Source organism: Vombatus ursinus, unplaced genomic scaffold (assembly GCF_900497805.2).
Source record: "Vombatus ursinus unplaced genomic scaffold, bare-nosed wombat genome assembly UNPS02000577.1, whole genome shotgun sequence".
NCBI lineage: Eukaryota > Metazoa > Chordata > Mammalia > Diprotodontia > Vombatidae > Vombatus > Vombatus ursinus.
The window spans coordinates 20,901,618-20,918,455 of NW_020940355.1; the positions used below are offsets into that span (position 1 = coordinate 20,901,618).

The 16,838-nt window shown below is 39.7% G+C and overlaps 1 protein-coding gene and 1 pseudogene across 1 annotated transcript in view; one reads left to right on the top strand and one right to left on the bottom strand.

The window, feature by feature from the left end:
* Nucleotides 1-16,838, top strand: part of F13A1 (coagulation factor XIII A chain) — a 156,118-nt gene that overhangs the window by 131,135 nt on the left and 8,145 nt on the right. The window contains exons 9-11 of the mRNA XM_027868322.1: nucleotides 1,803-1,878; nucleotides 3,303-3,531; nucleotides 8,862-8,998. Of these exons, the coding sequence (XP_027724123.1) occupies nucleotides 1,803-1,878; nucleotides 3,303-3,531; nucleotides 8,862-8,998 (442 nt within the window). The remainder of the gene's footprint in view (nucleotides 1-1,802; nucleotides 1,879-3,302; nucleotides 3,532-8,861; nucleotides 8,999-16,838) is intronic.
* On the bottom strand, nucleotides 12,581-13,048 carry LOC114029217 (annotated as a pseudogene).

The following is a 16,838-nucleotide window of genomic DNA, read 5'->3' on the forward strand; positions in this document are numbered from 1 at the left end:
AGAAAGAAAGAAAGAAAGAAAGAAAGAAAGAAAGAAAGAAAGAAAGAGAAAGAAAGTCTTTTTCATATAAACTGTTGTCTAGTCACATCTTCTCCATCTTCTGCCTGTATAGTTATTTTGTCATCCAATTATAGGACTTAACATTTATCCCTATTAAATCTCATCTCTTTAGACTCAGCAGATTGTTCTAGCCTGTCAAGATTTTATGTCCTGATTCTGTTGTTCAGCACATTAGCTCTCCCTCCCAGAGTAACGTCACCCCCAAATTTGATAGATGCGATTTCTGTCATCATCCCAGTCATTGATTAAAAAAAAAAACTTGAAGAGTATTACATACAAGATGCCAATACCAGGTTGGGAAAGGTATCTTAACACTAGAATTTAAACGAGCAGGTCAAAGACAGGTATTTTTCAATCTGTTGAAATAAGTTTCCCAACTGGAATTGAATGCATGCTTTCCAGATTGATGATTAAAGGGAATGTGTGGGCTGGAATCAGCTTGGAGGATCTGAATAACTTAAACCTTCCAGTGCCTTCAAAGGTGCTATCATTTCAACTTGGCTATATTTAGTTTTCTTTACTTTGGGGAAAGGAGGTAAGGCAGCTCAGGTCTGTGTCTCCCCTGGCTTTCCCCAGGCACAGTAAATGATATTGGCAGCAACCCAGCTCTACCAATAGTACAGTGGAGTTCTATTACTCTTTCTCTTGCCATGATTAATAAACTTTATCTGGAACAATTTCTTGTTCAGTAGCAAAATACAGCAGTTACATAACATGCTATTTCAGGAATACTGTTCTCCTGGGCTCTGAAACTGAACCCAGGTTCTTTAGTCCTGCAATTTAGGTGACCCTTTACCTGCCACTCAAGGGGTGAAAAGGTCTTGACCCTCAGATTATTGAAGATAACAGGAAACCAGGAATATCCCCAAAGCTTGAAATATTGCCAAACAGTCCCACATTAGGAAAACTAGGAGAATTTTTATCATTATTATTATGACTGGAGCTAGCCCTAGGCAAGATATCTCTTCTGTAGATCCTTTCATTTTCCCATTTCATCAGCCAGCAGTCTGGTTTATCAGCTTCCTTGATAATGGGCCAGCTTGGAGTATAGTTTAGGGGCTGAATGCCTGGAACCTGGACTCCATTCACCACTCTTGGTTTTGGAGGTGTCTTAGTTGGAAAACTGATAAGGGAGCCTAGGAGTAAGCATGATTAAGGCAAGGGCAGAGCTAGAAGGAAATCCAGAGCCTGGGGACCACACCAGGAGGTAAAGACCTCTAAGGACCATATCCTTAGAGGGCTCAGAATGGAGTCAAGGCTACTGCATAGCAGAACGAAGAAGCTGGGTATAGAGTTCCAGGCCAGGAGTTAGGAAAAGCTGAGTTCAAATCCAGCCTCAGACATTAACTAGCTGTGTGATTCTGGGCAAGTCACTTAACCTTTGTTTTCTTCTGTTTCCTCGTCTGTAAAATGGGGATAATAATAGCACCTACCTCCCAGGATAGTGGTGAGGATCAAATGAGGTAATAATAATTGTAAAGTTCTTAGCACAATGAATGGCACATAGTAAGCACTATATAAATATTAGCTATTGTGATTATTGTTATGATTATGATTATTAGTTTCCCCTTTAGCCTGGAACTCTGAAGGTTTGTATGGTGGTTCAGGACCAGAGATGCAGACAGTGGTAGGGGTGTGTCCTCAATTATGAAGAAACTGCAAGTTTGAGTTGCTCTTCCAAGACAGAAATCTTCTATGGTCTCTCTAGGGCCAAGTGTTGTTTCCTCTGGCTCATCCCCTAGGTTTGCCCCTGCCCCTGCCCCTGCCCCGAGGAGGGCTCATGACATCTAGCCTAGAAATTCCCGTGCTCTGCAGTTTGTGAGCTGTTCTTTATTTTTCTCCTCCACCCATCTCCCACCTCCACTGGTCACTTTACTTGACCAGTCTGTCAAGGACAAGGTCTGTCCTTGGGCCTTCCTACAATTCAGAATCCCAAAGTCATTACCCAATACAATGCTCAATACAGCTAAAATGAGTGATTTGCTAGAGCTCAAACTACCAGTCAGGGGATTTCTTTCCTTCAATAATTTTCATTGAGGAGCACAGTGAAGGATCTGTGGAAGAGGCAGAGTGATGAGCAGGGAAATGATTGGGGAAGAATGAGTGAATCAATTGCCTTCTTGTACTCTGCCTGCAGGTTTGCCATAGGTCAAAGTCTGGCCTGAGTAACTCAGCACTGACAGGCTAAAGGTTTTGTAGAGTGGGTTCTCCACAGGAGTGTTTTTATAGGCATGAGGTATCCTCTTTACCTAATATTCTCTAGGAGCTTGGGACTTGAGAATGGGAAAGAAAGTGAGAAAGAGAAAAAACAATGTAACAGAATATAGTTCAGTTACTTATGATCAGACAGGTGAAATAAGCAGTTGCCTACACGGTTTAATTTGAAGGTTGTTGGCAGTTCCATATATCCCAAAATATCTCCCTCCCAATGGCTTAGCATGGATTCCTAAAAACCATAAGAGACTGGCTAAATATTGTCCTATCCCTGAATAGGACATAGTCATTAATATCTTAGGGTTCATTTTATAAAATTATTTCCTCTGTGGAAAGAAAGACTGGGATCAACATAAAACACTCAGTTCTTAGTTGATGACAGGGAGGCAGAGGACAGAGAAACCAGGAACCACCAAAGAGAATCTTCACCTGTCTTATTATTTTGTAGAGGGCCACCCCAACCACAGCTTCAGTCTGTATGAGATATTTTTTATTCCTAGAAAGGTATACCAACCTAGGTCTCCTTCTGCTTTCCTTTACACCCCAATATTCCACACTATGCCATGGAGGGTATCTGAAGTCCACTAATTAAAGTCACTTTCAGTTCAGCAATTCAACAAAAAAGTTGCCTGGACCAAAGTAAGTGTTTAATAAATTCCTTTCCTTTCTTTTCTTTTTCTTTCTTTCTCTTTCTTTCTTCCTTTCCTCCTTCCTTCCTTTCCTTCCTTTCTTTCTCTTCCTTTCTACCTTATATTAAGTATCTTCTATGTGCAAAGCACTATTCATTAAAAGCCTTCCTCACTGAAGATTGCCGGAAGGCCATCCTTTTAGGGGAAATAAAAAGAATAATTGTATCGTGATTGTCATTTGACATAATCCAGTGAGCCTTTACAAGTTACCATCCTTTAGTCATTTCCCTGAGAACCACCACAACAAATACACACTGCTCCCAGCTGACTTTCCCTTCTCTTTGTCTCTGCCCCTGTTGCAATCCCAGCCTGTTATATTGTTATTGGAAAGCTGGATTAAGTTGAGAAAGCAACAGGCCCTCTTTCTGGCTTCATTCTTTCACGTGTTTGCTTTTCCTCCTGGCCAGTTACAAACGAGGAGGTGCAAATCAAAGCTGGTGAGTACATGGGCCAGCTGCTGGAACAGGCCTCACTTCATTTCTTCGTCTCCGCTCGGATCAATGAGACCAACAAGGTTCTTGCCATGCAGAAATCAACTGTGCTGCATATCCCCACAGTGAACCTCCAGGTCAGTTCCAGCAATTCCAAAGATGGGCAAGACCAGTACATGCCCTAGTTCTTTGAAAAGCTGGCCATTCACTGACGCCAACTGGGTATCAATAACAAGTGAGCTGTGTGTGTGTGTGTGTGTGTGTGTGTGTGTTCCTTATTGCTCTAAAACCTGAGCCAGAATCTTCTGTTCTTTGAAAGAAATAAACAGCCCTATATATAGTCACACAGACATTTCTCCAGATATAAATATGTAGCTATAGCTGGAGATATAAATGTATCTCTGGTTATAAATGTACTTATAGGAAAGTAACTAAAGATGTGATGGATGCAGAAATGCAGCTAACTCTATTAATTATTCAGAATAAATCAGGGGAAGAACAGCATACATAAATGAATTATTCTCCCCACCCTCAGGTAAATTCCCCAACTGTGCTCTACCTAAAACGTTTTTAACATCATCAACCTCTAGTTCCTAACAAGGTACACAAGTAGGCTGGTTTGTCTCAGACCTTTATATCCTTGCCAATCTGCTGTTTCAACCTTCAGAGTCTGTGGCTTCCAGTTACTACCAAAAAATCGTGGTGCAGATTTATGGCCAATTCCCTCAAATTGGGGAGTGGAGGGAGGTTTCTTTTCACACCACCCTCCACAACACCATTGATAGTTCCTAGGAACAGTGAAGGCAGCAGCAGCTGTGGGAGAGGGGGTGTATGGGAACAGCTGCTTTCCCATATGCCTTAGCTTAGAATATAAACCAATCAACATTGGTTTATGGATGAATTCATTGATCAATTCAGTTCATTGATCAATCAACATTGGTTAAACACCTACTATGTGCTTAACTAGTCACTGTACTAAGTATTGGGGATACAAAAAGAGGCAAAAGACAGTCCCTGCCCTCAAGGAACTTACAATCTAACGGGGGAGACAACATGCAGACATATCTATATCTATCTATAGATATGTGTATATATGTATATAGATAGATAGATATAAAGCAAGCTCTATACAAGATGAATAGGAAGTAATTAATGAAGGATAGGCACTAGAATTAAGAGGGGTTGGGGAAGGTTTCCTGTAGAAGGTGGGATTTTTGAGGGGATGTAAAACAAGCCAGGGAGGTCAGTAGTTAGAGTGGAGGAAGGAGAGCATTCCAGGCATGGGGAACAGCCAGAGAGAATGCCCAGAGCTAGGAGATGGAGGGCTCTTGGCAACACTCAAGGCCACAGCCAGTGGCACCTCACCTGTAAGCAAAAGCCCAAGACTGATAAAGGCACTGGGGTGCCCAATGATAAAGGCACCATCAGATGCCCAGCAGGCATCCTACACTAATGGGTGCCAGGAGATTGCTCAGGTTAGTGACAGCTAATAATTGGCACCTAGATCCTAGACAGGAATACTTCAGGCAATAGTCATTTTTCTGAAAAATGGTGTTTAAATTGCAGAATTATCAAAAGGTTTAGGTGGAAGGAGCTTTAGCGATACTAAAAATAACAACCATAACTATAATAATATTAATAATAGCTAGCATTTAAGCTGGTATTAGAGCTTTAAGTTTGCAAAGTATTTTGCATATATTATCTCATTTGATGCACACATGTACCTATATGTGTGTGTATACATACAATATCAGAATTTGCCTTTTCTTTTCTTTTAAATCCAGTTGCTGATAGTAGACCGTTCTGTTTTTGTAGACTCCTAGTCCCACACATCTGAAGTTAAAATGGACTTTAGAGGTCCTGTAGTCCAGCCCCCCATTAATTTTACATTTGGCATATATAGTACGACAGTGTATATGTAAATGTTTTGGTGGTTTCTATTCTTTCTTTTTTTAATGTGTGGCTCCTCAGTTCACTCTTTTCTCTAGTAGCAAATGATATTTGATCGCCTTTCCTTTCACCTCTTTGTTCACCCCTTCCCCACAAAAGCCAAACAGATGAAACAATGGAGTCAGGAAGTCCTAGGTTTGAATCCTGCCTTGGACACCTACTAACTGTGTGACCTTGGGCAAGTCACTTCTCTGGGCCTAAGGTTTTCCTCATCCACAAAATGAGGGAGAACAGACTCAATGACCTCTGAATCTATTATCCCTTCTACCTCTAATTCTATAATGCTATAAACACTGGATTAAATGTTATAGAAGTGATTGGAGAAAGCACTGTTCTTCCCTTTTTAAAACTTCCATATTAATAGATTCTGCTGAATTTTGAAGCCTGTTCCCCCTTAGAGTGGCTCTTCTGCATAATGCCCTTATTCCCAGATGGGTGCCTGTCTGGGAGGCATAATTCACCACGTTTGGCAGGCTTTCCATTCCATGCACATCTGGTGAATCATGGATGATTTTGTCCACAAAAATATTTACTACGGTAATAAACAACTCATTCCCTGAATGCATATTTGTAGAAAGACTTGGGTTTATGAGAAAGCCCTACTATTACAGAATGCACATTTCACTTCCATTTTTTCCCATCAAGAGGATGATAGAACAGTATACTTTAGAGAATAGGAAAAAAGTGGTATGCCACTGGTGACAGAACTATTCCCTAGATTTAATTTACATTAACTCATAGATTCAGTGCTATCTGATTCATTATAAAAGTCTTCCAAAGAAGCATGGAAAAAATTACCAATAAGTCCCAAATCACTGTTTTCTGCCATATCCCAGCAAGTTCAGATCATTGTTTTTTCTGACACAATTTTAATGAATGATAGCCCCCTTTGCCCTAAATGAAAAAAAAAATGCCATTATCATCAATTAATATATGTTGAACACTCTCAGGGTGCCTGGCAACTTACTCTGATATATTACACAGGAATCTGTTTCTTTATCAAGTGAAAAAGATTGGTAGGAAGAGTTCAGCTCTGTTTCTTTGAGAATTTAACTGAAGTTTAGCTCGTGATCATTGACCTTATTTGGTAATAAATAAAGAAGATAATACAGGAAGCCATTCTTCAGTGTCTTCCAGGAAATACATGTAACCTTCCTTGTAAACAGATGCTAATATCTTTGCTCTTCCACTGTCAGAATATATGTGAAATTCCTGGTTATATTTTCCCAGCAAGTAATTGTCTATAATTGGTTACAATCACAGGTCAAGGAAAAGGATACAGGATGGTAGGATGGGTAATTAATTACCAGTGAGATACATATGTAGGTATGTATGTGTATCACATGTACATATATAGTGCTAATCCTGACTGATTTCAATCAAAATAAAAACTATTATTTCTCTCCTCCCCTGCCTTAATGACATAAATACTATATACAATTAAAACCACTCATTTTTCCTCAAAATATTTTTCTTTTAACTGAGCTCTCACTTTCAGCTTCCCTTTACAGTAAAGGGTTTTTTTTGTTTGTTTTTTTTTAAAGCATGCACTAAATGAAAGGAATTTTTGGAAAGAATTTTCTTTAGAAAAGCCTATAGTCACAATAGAGACTTTCCAAGACAGCAAATTATTGGAGTTTTCTATTGAAACAAAACACTGGCCTTGCCCAACTGGCCAAATTAAATGTCATAGACAAGAAATCAATATATGAATATTGGTGAATTATATTTAAGCTGGAAAAGTGCCAAATAATGTTTCTTTTATTTTTTTTTAAAAAAGGAGAAACATTTTAAATGTAATATTGAAAAAAAATCGGAAACCAGTGATTTCTCAAATATGAAAACTGACACCGTCACTGTACATGACCATTTGGAAGCATTTCTAAAGTAGATGCACATAAAAGACTTTTCTTCATACAACCTTCACTGGATGAGCCAAAGGGTCCCTTCATTCAAGGTTTTATGAGGGCAAGAATTCAGAAACACAAAAATGCCTTGCCCTGCAAGAGGACTGAGTGTAACTAAGTGGAAAGCTGTGGAAGACCCCTTAGAAACTAAGATGAAAAATCAACATTTTTGCCCCAACTAGTATGGCAATAATTTAGTGTTTTCAGTGCTTCATAAATACCATATACTGTGATATGTCTTTTTATTGCATCCATCCCACAGCTAAATTCAAAACACAACATTTAGATGCCTAAACTGATTTTTCTTTCGTGATGAAAGGGAGAAAAACATAATAAATTTCCCATTCAAAGCTGATGTTGCTGAACTTGGCCTGGCTTTTCACAATTAGTTTTTCTTTCTAAGGTTAATTACAACATCTCTCCACAGGAAAATTCTACTCAGATGTTTCATTGTGATGTGTAGATGACCCTGGGGTCTCTAAGGCTAAGCCAGTGAAAGCAAAGCTCAGACAGATTCTACCAAACTTTAAAGGCTTCAAACAGAGGTCCAAAAACAGACCGTACAACCCAAATATGGAATAAAAGAGGGTGACTTTGTACCATTAGACTTTCTATATGAGGCTAAAACAATCTGTCAATGCACCTGAAGGGGAAAGGAGATGGGGGTCAAGATACCTAAAATAGTTGTTTTAGATCTTACAGCCCCAGCCAAAAAAATAAATCCCGTAATTGCTGACTGATATAAAAATTTTTTTTAACTCTGGTGGCATTAGCTCTTTGAACACTAACTTCTAATTTCAACAATAGCAAAGAATTATGGTGAAGAGGAGGAAGAAGAAAAGAGAGAAGGAAAGGGAAGGACAGAGGAAGGAAATGGAAGGAAGAGGAGAGGAGGAAAGAGGGAAGAGAAAGGGAGGGGAGGGGAGAAAAAAAAGAGGAGGCTTTAATAGGTTAAAATCTAATTAGTCAAAATACAAACACCTTTCTGCCCATTTTTTATTTCTGTGTTGCTTGTGGTCAGATCAGCTGGGATATCCTCCTGTTCAGCCATGCTGATTTCAACTGTGTTCTGGAATCTTCAAGGCAGGTGCAAAACCGTGTGGAGACTGTCCTCCACTTCTGGCATCCAACACCTGGCCCAGCTTTGTTCTGCCAAAGGAACTCTGAAACACAGGCTACCTGGCAGGAAATCTAAGAATCTCCCTAGGAAAGGGGTTCACCTGGTGGCTCTCACCTATGAAACCTGACACCTCAATGAGTGCATTTCTACCTCCTGCTGACAATGAACATCCAGTGCCCTTAGCAATTATCCCTCGCTCTAATTAGCTGTATAGAATTTGTTGTTGTTGTTGTTTTTTGGGAGGGGGAGTGAGTTATGTTGTTGTTGTTGTTTTTGTTTTTGTTTTCAGGAAAAGAAGCACCATACTGAATGGTATTTTTTATCTTCTTGATGTGCATCCATCAGTCACAGTGACAAATTACTCTCTCCTCCTTAAGATTCTTCTGCCCAAAAGTAGTTGCACCAAATCTTTAAAATGAAAAAAAACAGTAATTAAAGGAGATGTTGTTTGATACTGATAAGTTGCATTTTTCTTCCCTTTGATCCTTAGGTTCAAGGACAAAAAGTAGTTGGTTCAGACATGGTTGTTAGAGTAGAATTCACCAACCCACTGAAAGAAACACTGTACAATATCTGGATACATCTTGATGGACCTGGAGTAATAAAACCAATCAGGAAAATGTTTCGGTAAGAATCACACTGACATCAATGGGGTTGCTTTGTCTGTTTCTCATTCTTCCCTCTCCTGTAGCATAGGAAAGGGAAATGGGCACAGGATGGTGGGTCAAAAGCTCTGGATTCCAAGGCCAGATCTTTCATTTACTACCTGGGTGACTTCCAACAGGCCATTAGACCTCTGGGCCTCAGTTTCCTTTTCTACAAAATGTTAGGAATGGACTAGATGATTTCTAAATCCTGTGAAATTCCCCCAGTAAGTGTACAAACTCCTTATTTGCCAGTGGGCAAAGAAGAGAGGCAGGATAAGGTAGGGGGTAACAGAGCTGGTCTCAGATTCAGGAAGACCTGAAGTCAAGTCCTGCCTCTGAGACATCTAGGCTCTGTAACCCTGGACAAGTCACTTAATTTCTCCGTGGCCCCAGGCATCTCCCAAAACCAAAGAGCATGTGCCATCTGAACTAGCTGATGAAGTTCCTCACCAGGAGCTCCTGAAACCAATGAAATTGCAAGTTAAGCCCCACCCCCAAAAGTATAATTATATAAAAGCATTATTGATTCCCCTCCCCAACTACTTTAAACCTCCTCAGGTCCTGGCCCATCCTAATAGTGGAAATGCAAATTCTGAAGACCCCTCTTAGCAAAAAGTTAACAAGGAGCCCCATTTCATTTTATTGACTATAATATAAATCTATTTCCAGCAGAGAGGGATAAATAATAAGAAGAAAAATAAACATTTATTGAGTACCTACTTTGCACCAGGCACTGTGCTGTGCTTTGCAAGTATTATCTCATTTGATCCCCATAACAACCCTGGGAGGCAGGTGCTATTATTGTACTCATTTTACATATGAGGAAACTGAGGCAAACAGGATGCCCTCCCTTCAAGTCCCCTCTATACACACACCCTGAATTGTGTCTTGGATGGCATTTATGACTCTACTTCTGCACTGTCAACCTGCTTTCTTAGCTGCCCACAGGGAAATGCTGCATACAGGGGTAGAGAATGAGGTCTGGAACAGTCCAGCTTTGTCACATTCAGCCATTTGAGAAAGGCAGAAGCTACTCCAAAGTCTGTAGAGGCCTGATGGAGCTAAGCCTCAGTCAATCTTCATGCCAAAGTGTGTCTGATGTGACTATCAGATCCCACAGTGTTGCTGACCCCAAATTCCTTGAGAATAACAGACACTGGGAGTCAAAAGAGACTTCAGAGTTCACCTACTCTCACCTCCCATCCATTGCAGAAACTCATTCTTCAAAATCCCTGACAAAGAACCATCTTCTTCTATTTGAACACTTTCAGTGACAGGGAACTCACTCATTTCACAAAGCAATCTATTTCTTTTATTTTTTTAAGAATTCTAATTGTTAAAAAATTCTTCCTAAAACTGAACCAAAATCTGTCTCAACCTGCAGGGTGCTATGATAAAAGCACGGGATCCGGAGTTAGAAAATCGGGGTTCAAATCCCAGTCCTGCTATTTACTACCCATGTAAACCTGAACAACCTTAGGCAGCTAAGTGACTCGGTAGATAGGGCTATGGACTTGAAGTCAGGAAGACCAGTTCAAATCTGGCCTCAGACACTTGATACTTCCTAGTTGTGTGACCCTGGGCAAGTTACTTAATCCCATTGCTAGTAAAAACAATGCAAGAAAAAAAATTTAGTAAGATAATACAAGTAAAAGTGCTTTATAAAACTTTAAGCTATTAAAACAAACTGAGACATTTGAGACATTATGTATAAATGCTAGTTATTATGAATCAGTCATTCAATAAACATCTATTATTGTATTATTACAATTACAATGTAATTATTAATTATTACAAGGGCTTACTATGTGCCAGGTACTGTGCTAAGCTCTAGAGATACAAATAAGTTAAAAGACAGTCCTTGCTCTCAAGGAGCTCACAATCTAATGGAGGAGACAACAAGCAGATAAATACAAACAAGCTATATACAGGATATATACAGGAAATAATTAACAGGGGAAAGGCTCTAGAATTAAGAGGGGTTGGGAAAGGTTTTCAGTAGAAGATGGGGTTTTTGTTGGAATTTAAAGGAAACCAGCAAAGCCAATAGGCAGAGACAAGGAGAGACAGCTTTCTATAAATGGGGACTGGGCAGCCCAAAAAATGCCTGGAGCCAAGAGATGGAGTGTCTTGTTGATGGAATAGCCAGGAGGCCAGTATCATTGGATTGAAGATTACCTGGTGGGTAGAAAGGTGTAAGAAGACTGGAAATATAGGAGAGAGCTAGGCTTTGAACACCAAGTAGAGGATTGTGTATTTGATCCTAGAGATGAAACAGAGCTACCAGAGTTTATTGAGAAAAAGGGGGTAATGTGGTTGGACCTGCACTTTAGGAAAATCACTTTATTGGCTGAACAGAGAATAGTTTGGAGTGGGGAAAGACTTGAGGCAGGTAGATTCACCAGAAGGCTGTTAGAGTTGTCCAGGCTGAGGTGGGAAGGGCCTGTATGAGAGGGGTAGCAGTATCAGGGGAGAAAAAGGAGCTTATTCAAGAGATGTTGCAAACATCAAATCAGCAGAGGCCTTGGTAACAGATTGGAGATGAGGGGGAGAGGTGAGAGAGTGAGGAGTTGTGGATAACTCTAGTTTGCCAGCCTGAGACACTGGGAAATTAGTATTACCTTCTACAGTAATAAGGAAGATAGGCAAGCAGTAGGATGTAGGAGGAAAGATAATGAGTTATGTTTTAGATATGTTTAGTTTAAGATATTTACTGGACATCCAGTTTAAGATGCCTAAAAAGCAGCTGTAGATGCAAGATTGGAGGTCAGCAGAGAGATTGGGTCAGGATTGGTAGATTTGAGAATTGTCGGCAGAGACAGGAGTTAAAAATCCACAGGAGCTGATAAGATCAACGAGTGAATTAGTATAGAAGAAGAGAAAGGGAACTAAATTAGAGGGCATGATCTGAATGAGGTTCCAGCAAAGGAGCCTGAGAGAGAGGGGTCGGTAGGTGGGACAAAAATCAGGAGAAAGGGTGTCTCAAAAACCTAGAGAGAAGAGAGTATCAAGAAGAGGGTGATCAATAGTGTTAAAGAGAGATTGAGGAGAGATTGAAGAGAATGAGTATTGAGAAGAGGTTATTGGATTTAGCGATTAAAAGATCACTAATAATTTTGGAGAGAGCAGTTTCAGAGGAATAATAAGGTCAATAGCTAGATTGTAAAGGGTTAAGAAGAGAGAAAGTACCTATTGCTAGTATTGTTATGGTTACTACTGCTGCTGTTATTATTATTATTATTATTGTTCATTTGCCTCTTGACAGACCTTCCCAGCAGCTACTGTGTACCTCACCCACCCCTCTCCCTCGCTGTCTTCTTTTTTCCCAGACTTTTGCCTCAACCATCCTCTATATACATGGTTTCCAGACCTCTTTCCATACAAATCACTTTCCTCTGGACATGTCCAAGTCAGCAATGTCCTTGGTGCCTAGAACTGAACACAGTTCTCTAGATGTGTGTTAACATGCTTTCTAATTTTGTGATTTCTAAAAGAAAAAATTTAAGTTGCCTCTAAATGTCTTTTTTTTTTAGTTGATTATTTTTTATTAACACATATACATTTACTTGTCTTCTGGTTTGTTGAAGCAGTAGGTTAAACAACACTAGCCACAATAATGTCTGTCAAAATGGCTAGCCATAAAGACCCCAGCACCACATTCATCAGAAGGGCACTCTTGTCGAAGGCGGTTAATCTTGCCATTCTCATCAACCTTATAGAACTTCAGAACTGCAAGCTTAACCTTCTTTCTCTTATGCTTGTTCTTTTTGGGAGAGGTATAAGACTTCTTTCTCTTCTTGGCACCACCACAAAGCCTCAGAACAAGATGAAGGGTAGACTCCTTCTGACTGTTGTAGTCAGACAAAGTTCGTCCATTTTCCAGTTGCTTGCCTGCAAAAATCAGTCTTTGTTGATCAGGGGGAATGCCTTCCTTATCTTGTATCTTGGCCTAGATATTTTCAATAGTATCGAATGATTCAACCTCAAGGGTGATGGTCTTCCCTGTCAAAGTCTTCATGAAAATCTGCATTGTGGCACTGTGTCCACCTGTTGATAGGGGATCCAAAAGACTGCCCCCAAATGTCTTTAAGCTTTCATAATAACTTAAAATGGCACTGTCTTTTGGGGACATTCAATTAATTACCAGAATTAATAACTGACATTTCTAGAGCACTTTTACATTTGGAAAACACTTTATGTACATGAAATATCTATCAGTCTCACAACTTTGTGAAGTGATACAAGTATTATTAATGCTTTTTTATAGATAAGGAAACAGTTGCAAAGACGCTGACTTGTCCATGAGTCTTATAATACTACGTACCATAGGCAGTATTTCAACACATCTTTTTTTAAACTCCACTGAGGGCAGGAGTTGTTTTTTCTTCTTTTTGTATTCCCGGTGCTTAGCATAGTGCTTGGCATATAGTAGGCTCTTAATAAATGTTTACTGAATTCGATTTTTTTACTCCAACTCCAGCCAGCGTCAATTAGACATTGTTTTTGTTGTTGTTTGTCCTTCATTTTCTAAGAGGACCAACAACATCACGGGTGACATGTTGACTTGCCAGTTGACTTTAAGTGAGGCAGTTACACAAAGTCATCCACCTCACTCTCTCTTCCAATGTCATTGAAGTCCAGTGGTAAGACAATAGTTCTCTAGAGTGCAATCTTATAAGGGCTGGGAAAGGACTTATGGGACTCACTTTGTCCTGGAAACTGCCTTGTGATTTGATAACTGTGAGAATTTGCCCATCTTGCTTTGTAGAAATCATCCTTCTCTGAGTTATCCCTGTGGATATTGCTTCCAGGCCTCTCTCAGTCCTTATGTTTCACCATTTTAATACTGATACTTCCATTAATGAGTTCCCCATGAGTTCCCTAGCCCATACTTACTCCCTGTATGACCTTGGGCTTTCTCAGCCACAATTCCCTCGCCTGTAAAATGATAAGGTTGGACCATCAGAGATATCAACTGCAACACTCCCAAGTATGGCCAGAACCAGATCAAAATGTGATTTATTTAACAAAATTATTTATTTATTCAACAAAATATCATTTAACAAATTTGTTTAGTTTATTTAAATTTATTTAATCATTTGAATTATTTAACAAAACAAATAAAAATACAATAGAACATAGATAATGTTAATACATGGTTTTCTAAATCAACATGCTGCCCACAGGAATCTTGGTTTAGTGCCCCCCCCGTTTGACATTGCTAGACTAGATGAGCTTTAAAATCCCTGCCAGCTCTAATTCTATCTATACTGTGATGCACAGTATCAGAGAGGGGATCAGTCACTTTGGTGAGTTTGCTACCTCATTGATGAAATAAGTAGAAGAAAAAAAAAACTTGAGGCTTCTTTTTAAAACTAGCAAGCAAAAAAATTCAGCTATTGAGCACTAACATACAAGTCATAGGAAAACAAATTAAATTAGAAATTATGCCCAGCTAGAGAGAAAGGTCAGAACAGACTACCCTGCATCAGTCAGAGACAGCAGCCTCAATCACCCATTCTCACACCTCCCCACACTAATCAACTACAGAAATGTCTCAGGCAAAGGCAAACAAAGCTTCTTTTTTTTGTTGTTGTTGTTTTTTCCAAACAGCTCCCCTGCTGCTGCACCCATTTTTTTCCTTCTCATCCACTCATCCCCAAGCTTTTTGATCAAGACTCACCATCCCTCTGGTCATTATTACGGTATCTAGAAAAAGATCTGTTCCCATGACCCCTTCCCTGCCAGGCATCTGTTGTGTGGGCATAAGCCCACATATTTGTCTGTGGGTTAATAACACACCAGCAAATACAAAGGGACTCAATATATAGGTGTACAGTAGGGGATGGGGACTGCCAGTCCTTTGAAAACATGTCCCCTGGATCAATTCTGTTCTATCTTGTGAAGGCTCCCCATCATGGAGACTTGAGTCTTAAATGCAGATGAGACCTTGCAGGAGTTTAATTTTAGTATCATCCCTCCCCCCTTCTTGAGATCTATTACCTTCAGAAAGGGGATGACCAAGGGGAAGGAGAAGAAGGGGAAGAGCTATATAGTGGCAAAATAAATTATTTGATCCATGCTCTGGCCTCAGCTCCATGAAGAAATATGCCCTTAACTGACAAGATAAATATGGAAGATGGTTCTTAGGTCATTAAGGCTCTTGTAAAGAACCACATCCATGGTATAACCAATTCCAGATACATGAAGCTTTGTGGTTCACAGATGGTTAGAACTTGGTAAGAATAAGCCATGGCCGTATCATGCATTACTTCGATCACTGAAACCAGGGACATTTGCAAAGAAGGGGGAGTGCCCATCTCATCCTAATATGCCCTGGCCAACACAGTTCAACTCAAATGTAGGAACAACAAGGGATCTATTTTAGTAACACAGAGTCCCAGGATAGGGGAGTCAGGGAGACCTGAATTCAAATTCAGCCTCAGACACTTACTAGCTGGGGAACACTGGGCAAGTCATTTATCCTTGTTTGTCTCAGTTTCCTCATCTGTAAAAGGAACTTGATAAGGAAATGGCAAACTACTCTGTATCTTTGCCAAGAAAACCCCAAAAGGAGTCACAAAGAGTCAGACATAACTAAAAATGATTCTCTCTCTCTGTTGGGAGAGAGGGAGAGAAAGATGATAAAAATTATATGGTGGGTCAGAGGCAGCTTCCTTTATTGATTTGTTCTAGTTTTAGGGCATGAAGACCAAATGTACAAGGAATTTGCCACCTTTTGGTAGTCTAGAGCTGAGGAGGGCTAGGTGCCAGGCTACTAAATGACAGAGGGCCTGGGAATTCAGTGGCTCAAGAATATAAAATTGGACCAAGAGTGGAGAGGAGAGATGCCATGTCTCATTCTTCATCCTATGCTCCCATCTTCACTGTAATACAACTGTTCCTGCCACCATCCTCTCTTGTATCAGATGCACTATGACTTTCTTTTTTTTACTTAATTTATTTTGATTTATCAACAATCACTTCCATAAGCTTCTGAGTTTTAAATTTTTCTCCCTCTCCCTCCCCACCTCCCTCCTCAAGATGGTGTGCAATCTGAGATAGGCTATACATATACATTCCTATTAAACATATTTTCACATTAGTGATGTTGTAAGTAAAAATTAGAACCAATAAAAGGAACCACCAAAAAGAGGAAACAAAACACAACAGAAGAAAAAAATAGCAAATAGTATGCTTTGATCTGCATTCAAACTCCATAGTTTTTTCTTTGGATGCGGATAGCATTTTCCATCATGGGACCTTTGGAGAAGTCTTAGCTCCTTGCATTGCTGAGAAGGGCTAAGTCTATCAAAATTAGTCATTGCACAATGTGGCTGTTACTGTGCACAACGTTTTCCTGGTTCTGCTCACTTTACTCAGCATCAGTCCATACAAGCCTTTCCAGGTTTTTCTGAAGTCTGCCTGTTCATCATTTCTTATTCACTGTGACTTTCAATTTTTAAGTTTCTATTTTTCAGAGGGTATGCCAACAGCTTATCTTCCAGACTTAATTTTCTTTAACAAAAAAAAATTAAGAAAGATTACACTCAATGAGTTATTGAAAGGAAAATGTCCTGGCTCTTATTTTGGTTTTTCATATTAAGTTTCCTGGGCAGATCAGAGGCTGAGAGTTAGGCACACAGAGGACAAACCATAGGTAGTTGCAGTTTATTGTAATAATAATCTCATTTGCCTGCATGTATTCAAGATGATAAATGGCTATTGGACGCTGATGGCTCAGCACATTACTTGGAATCATTTATCACAACAACTATTCCCAGGCAAATGAGATTATTCCAATGTTACTCCATTTACCA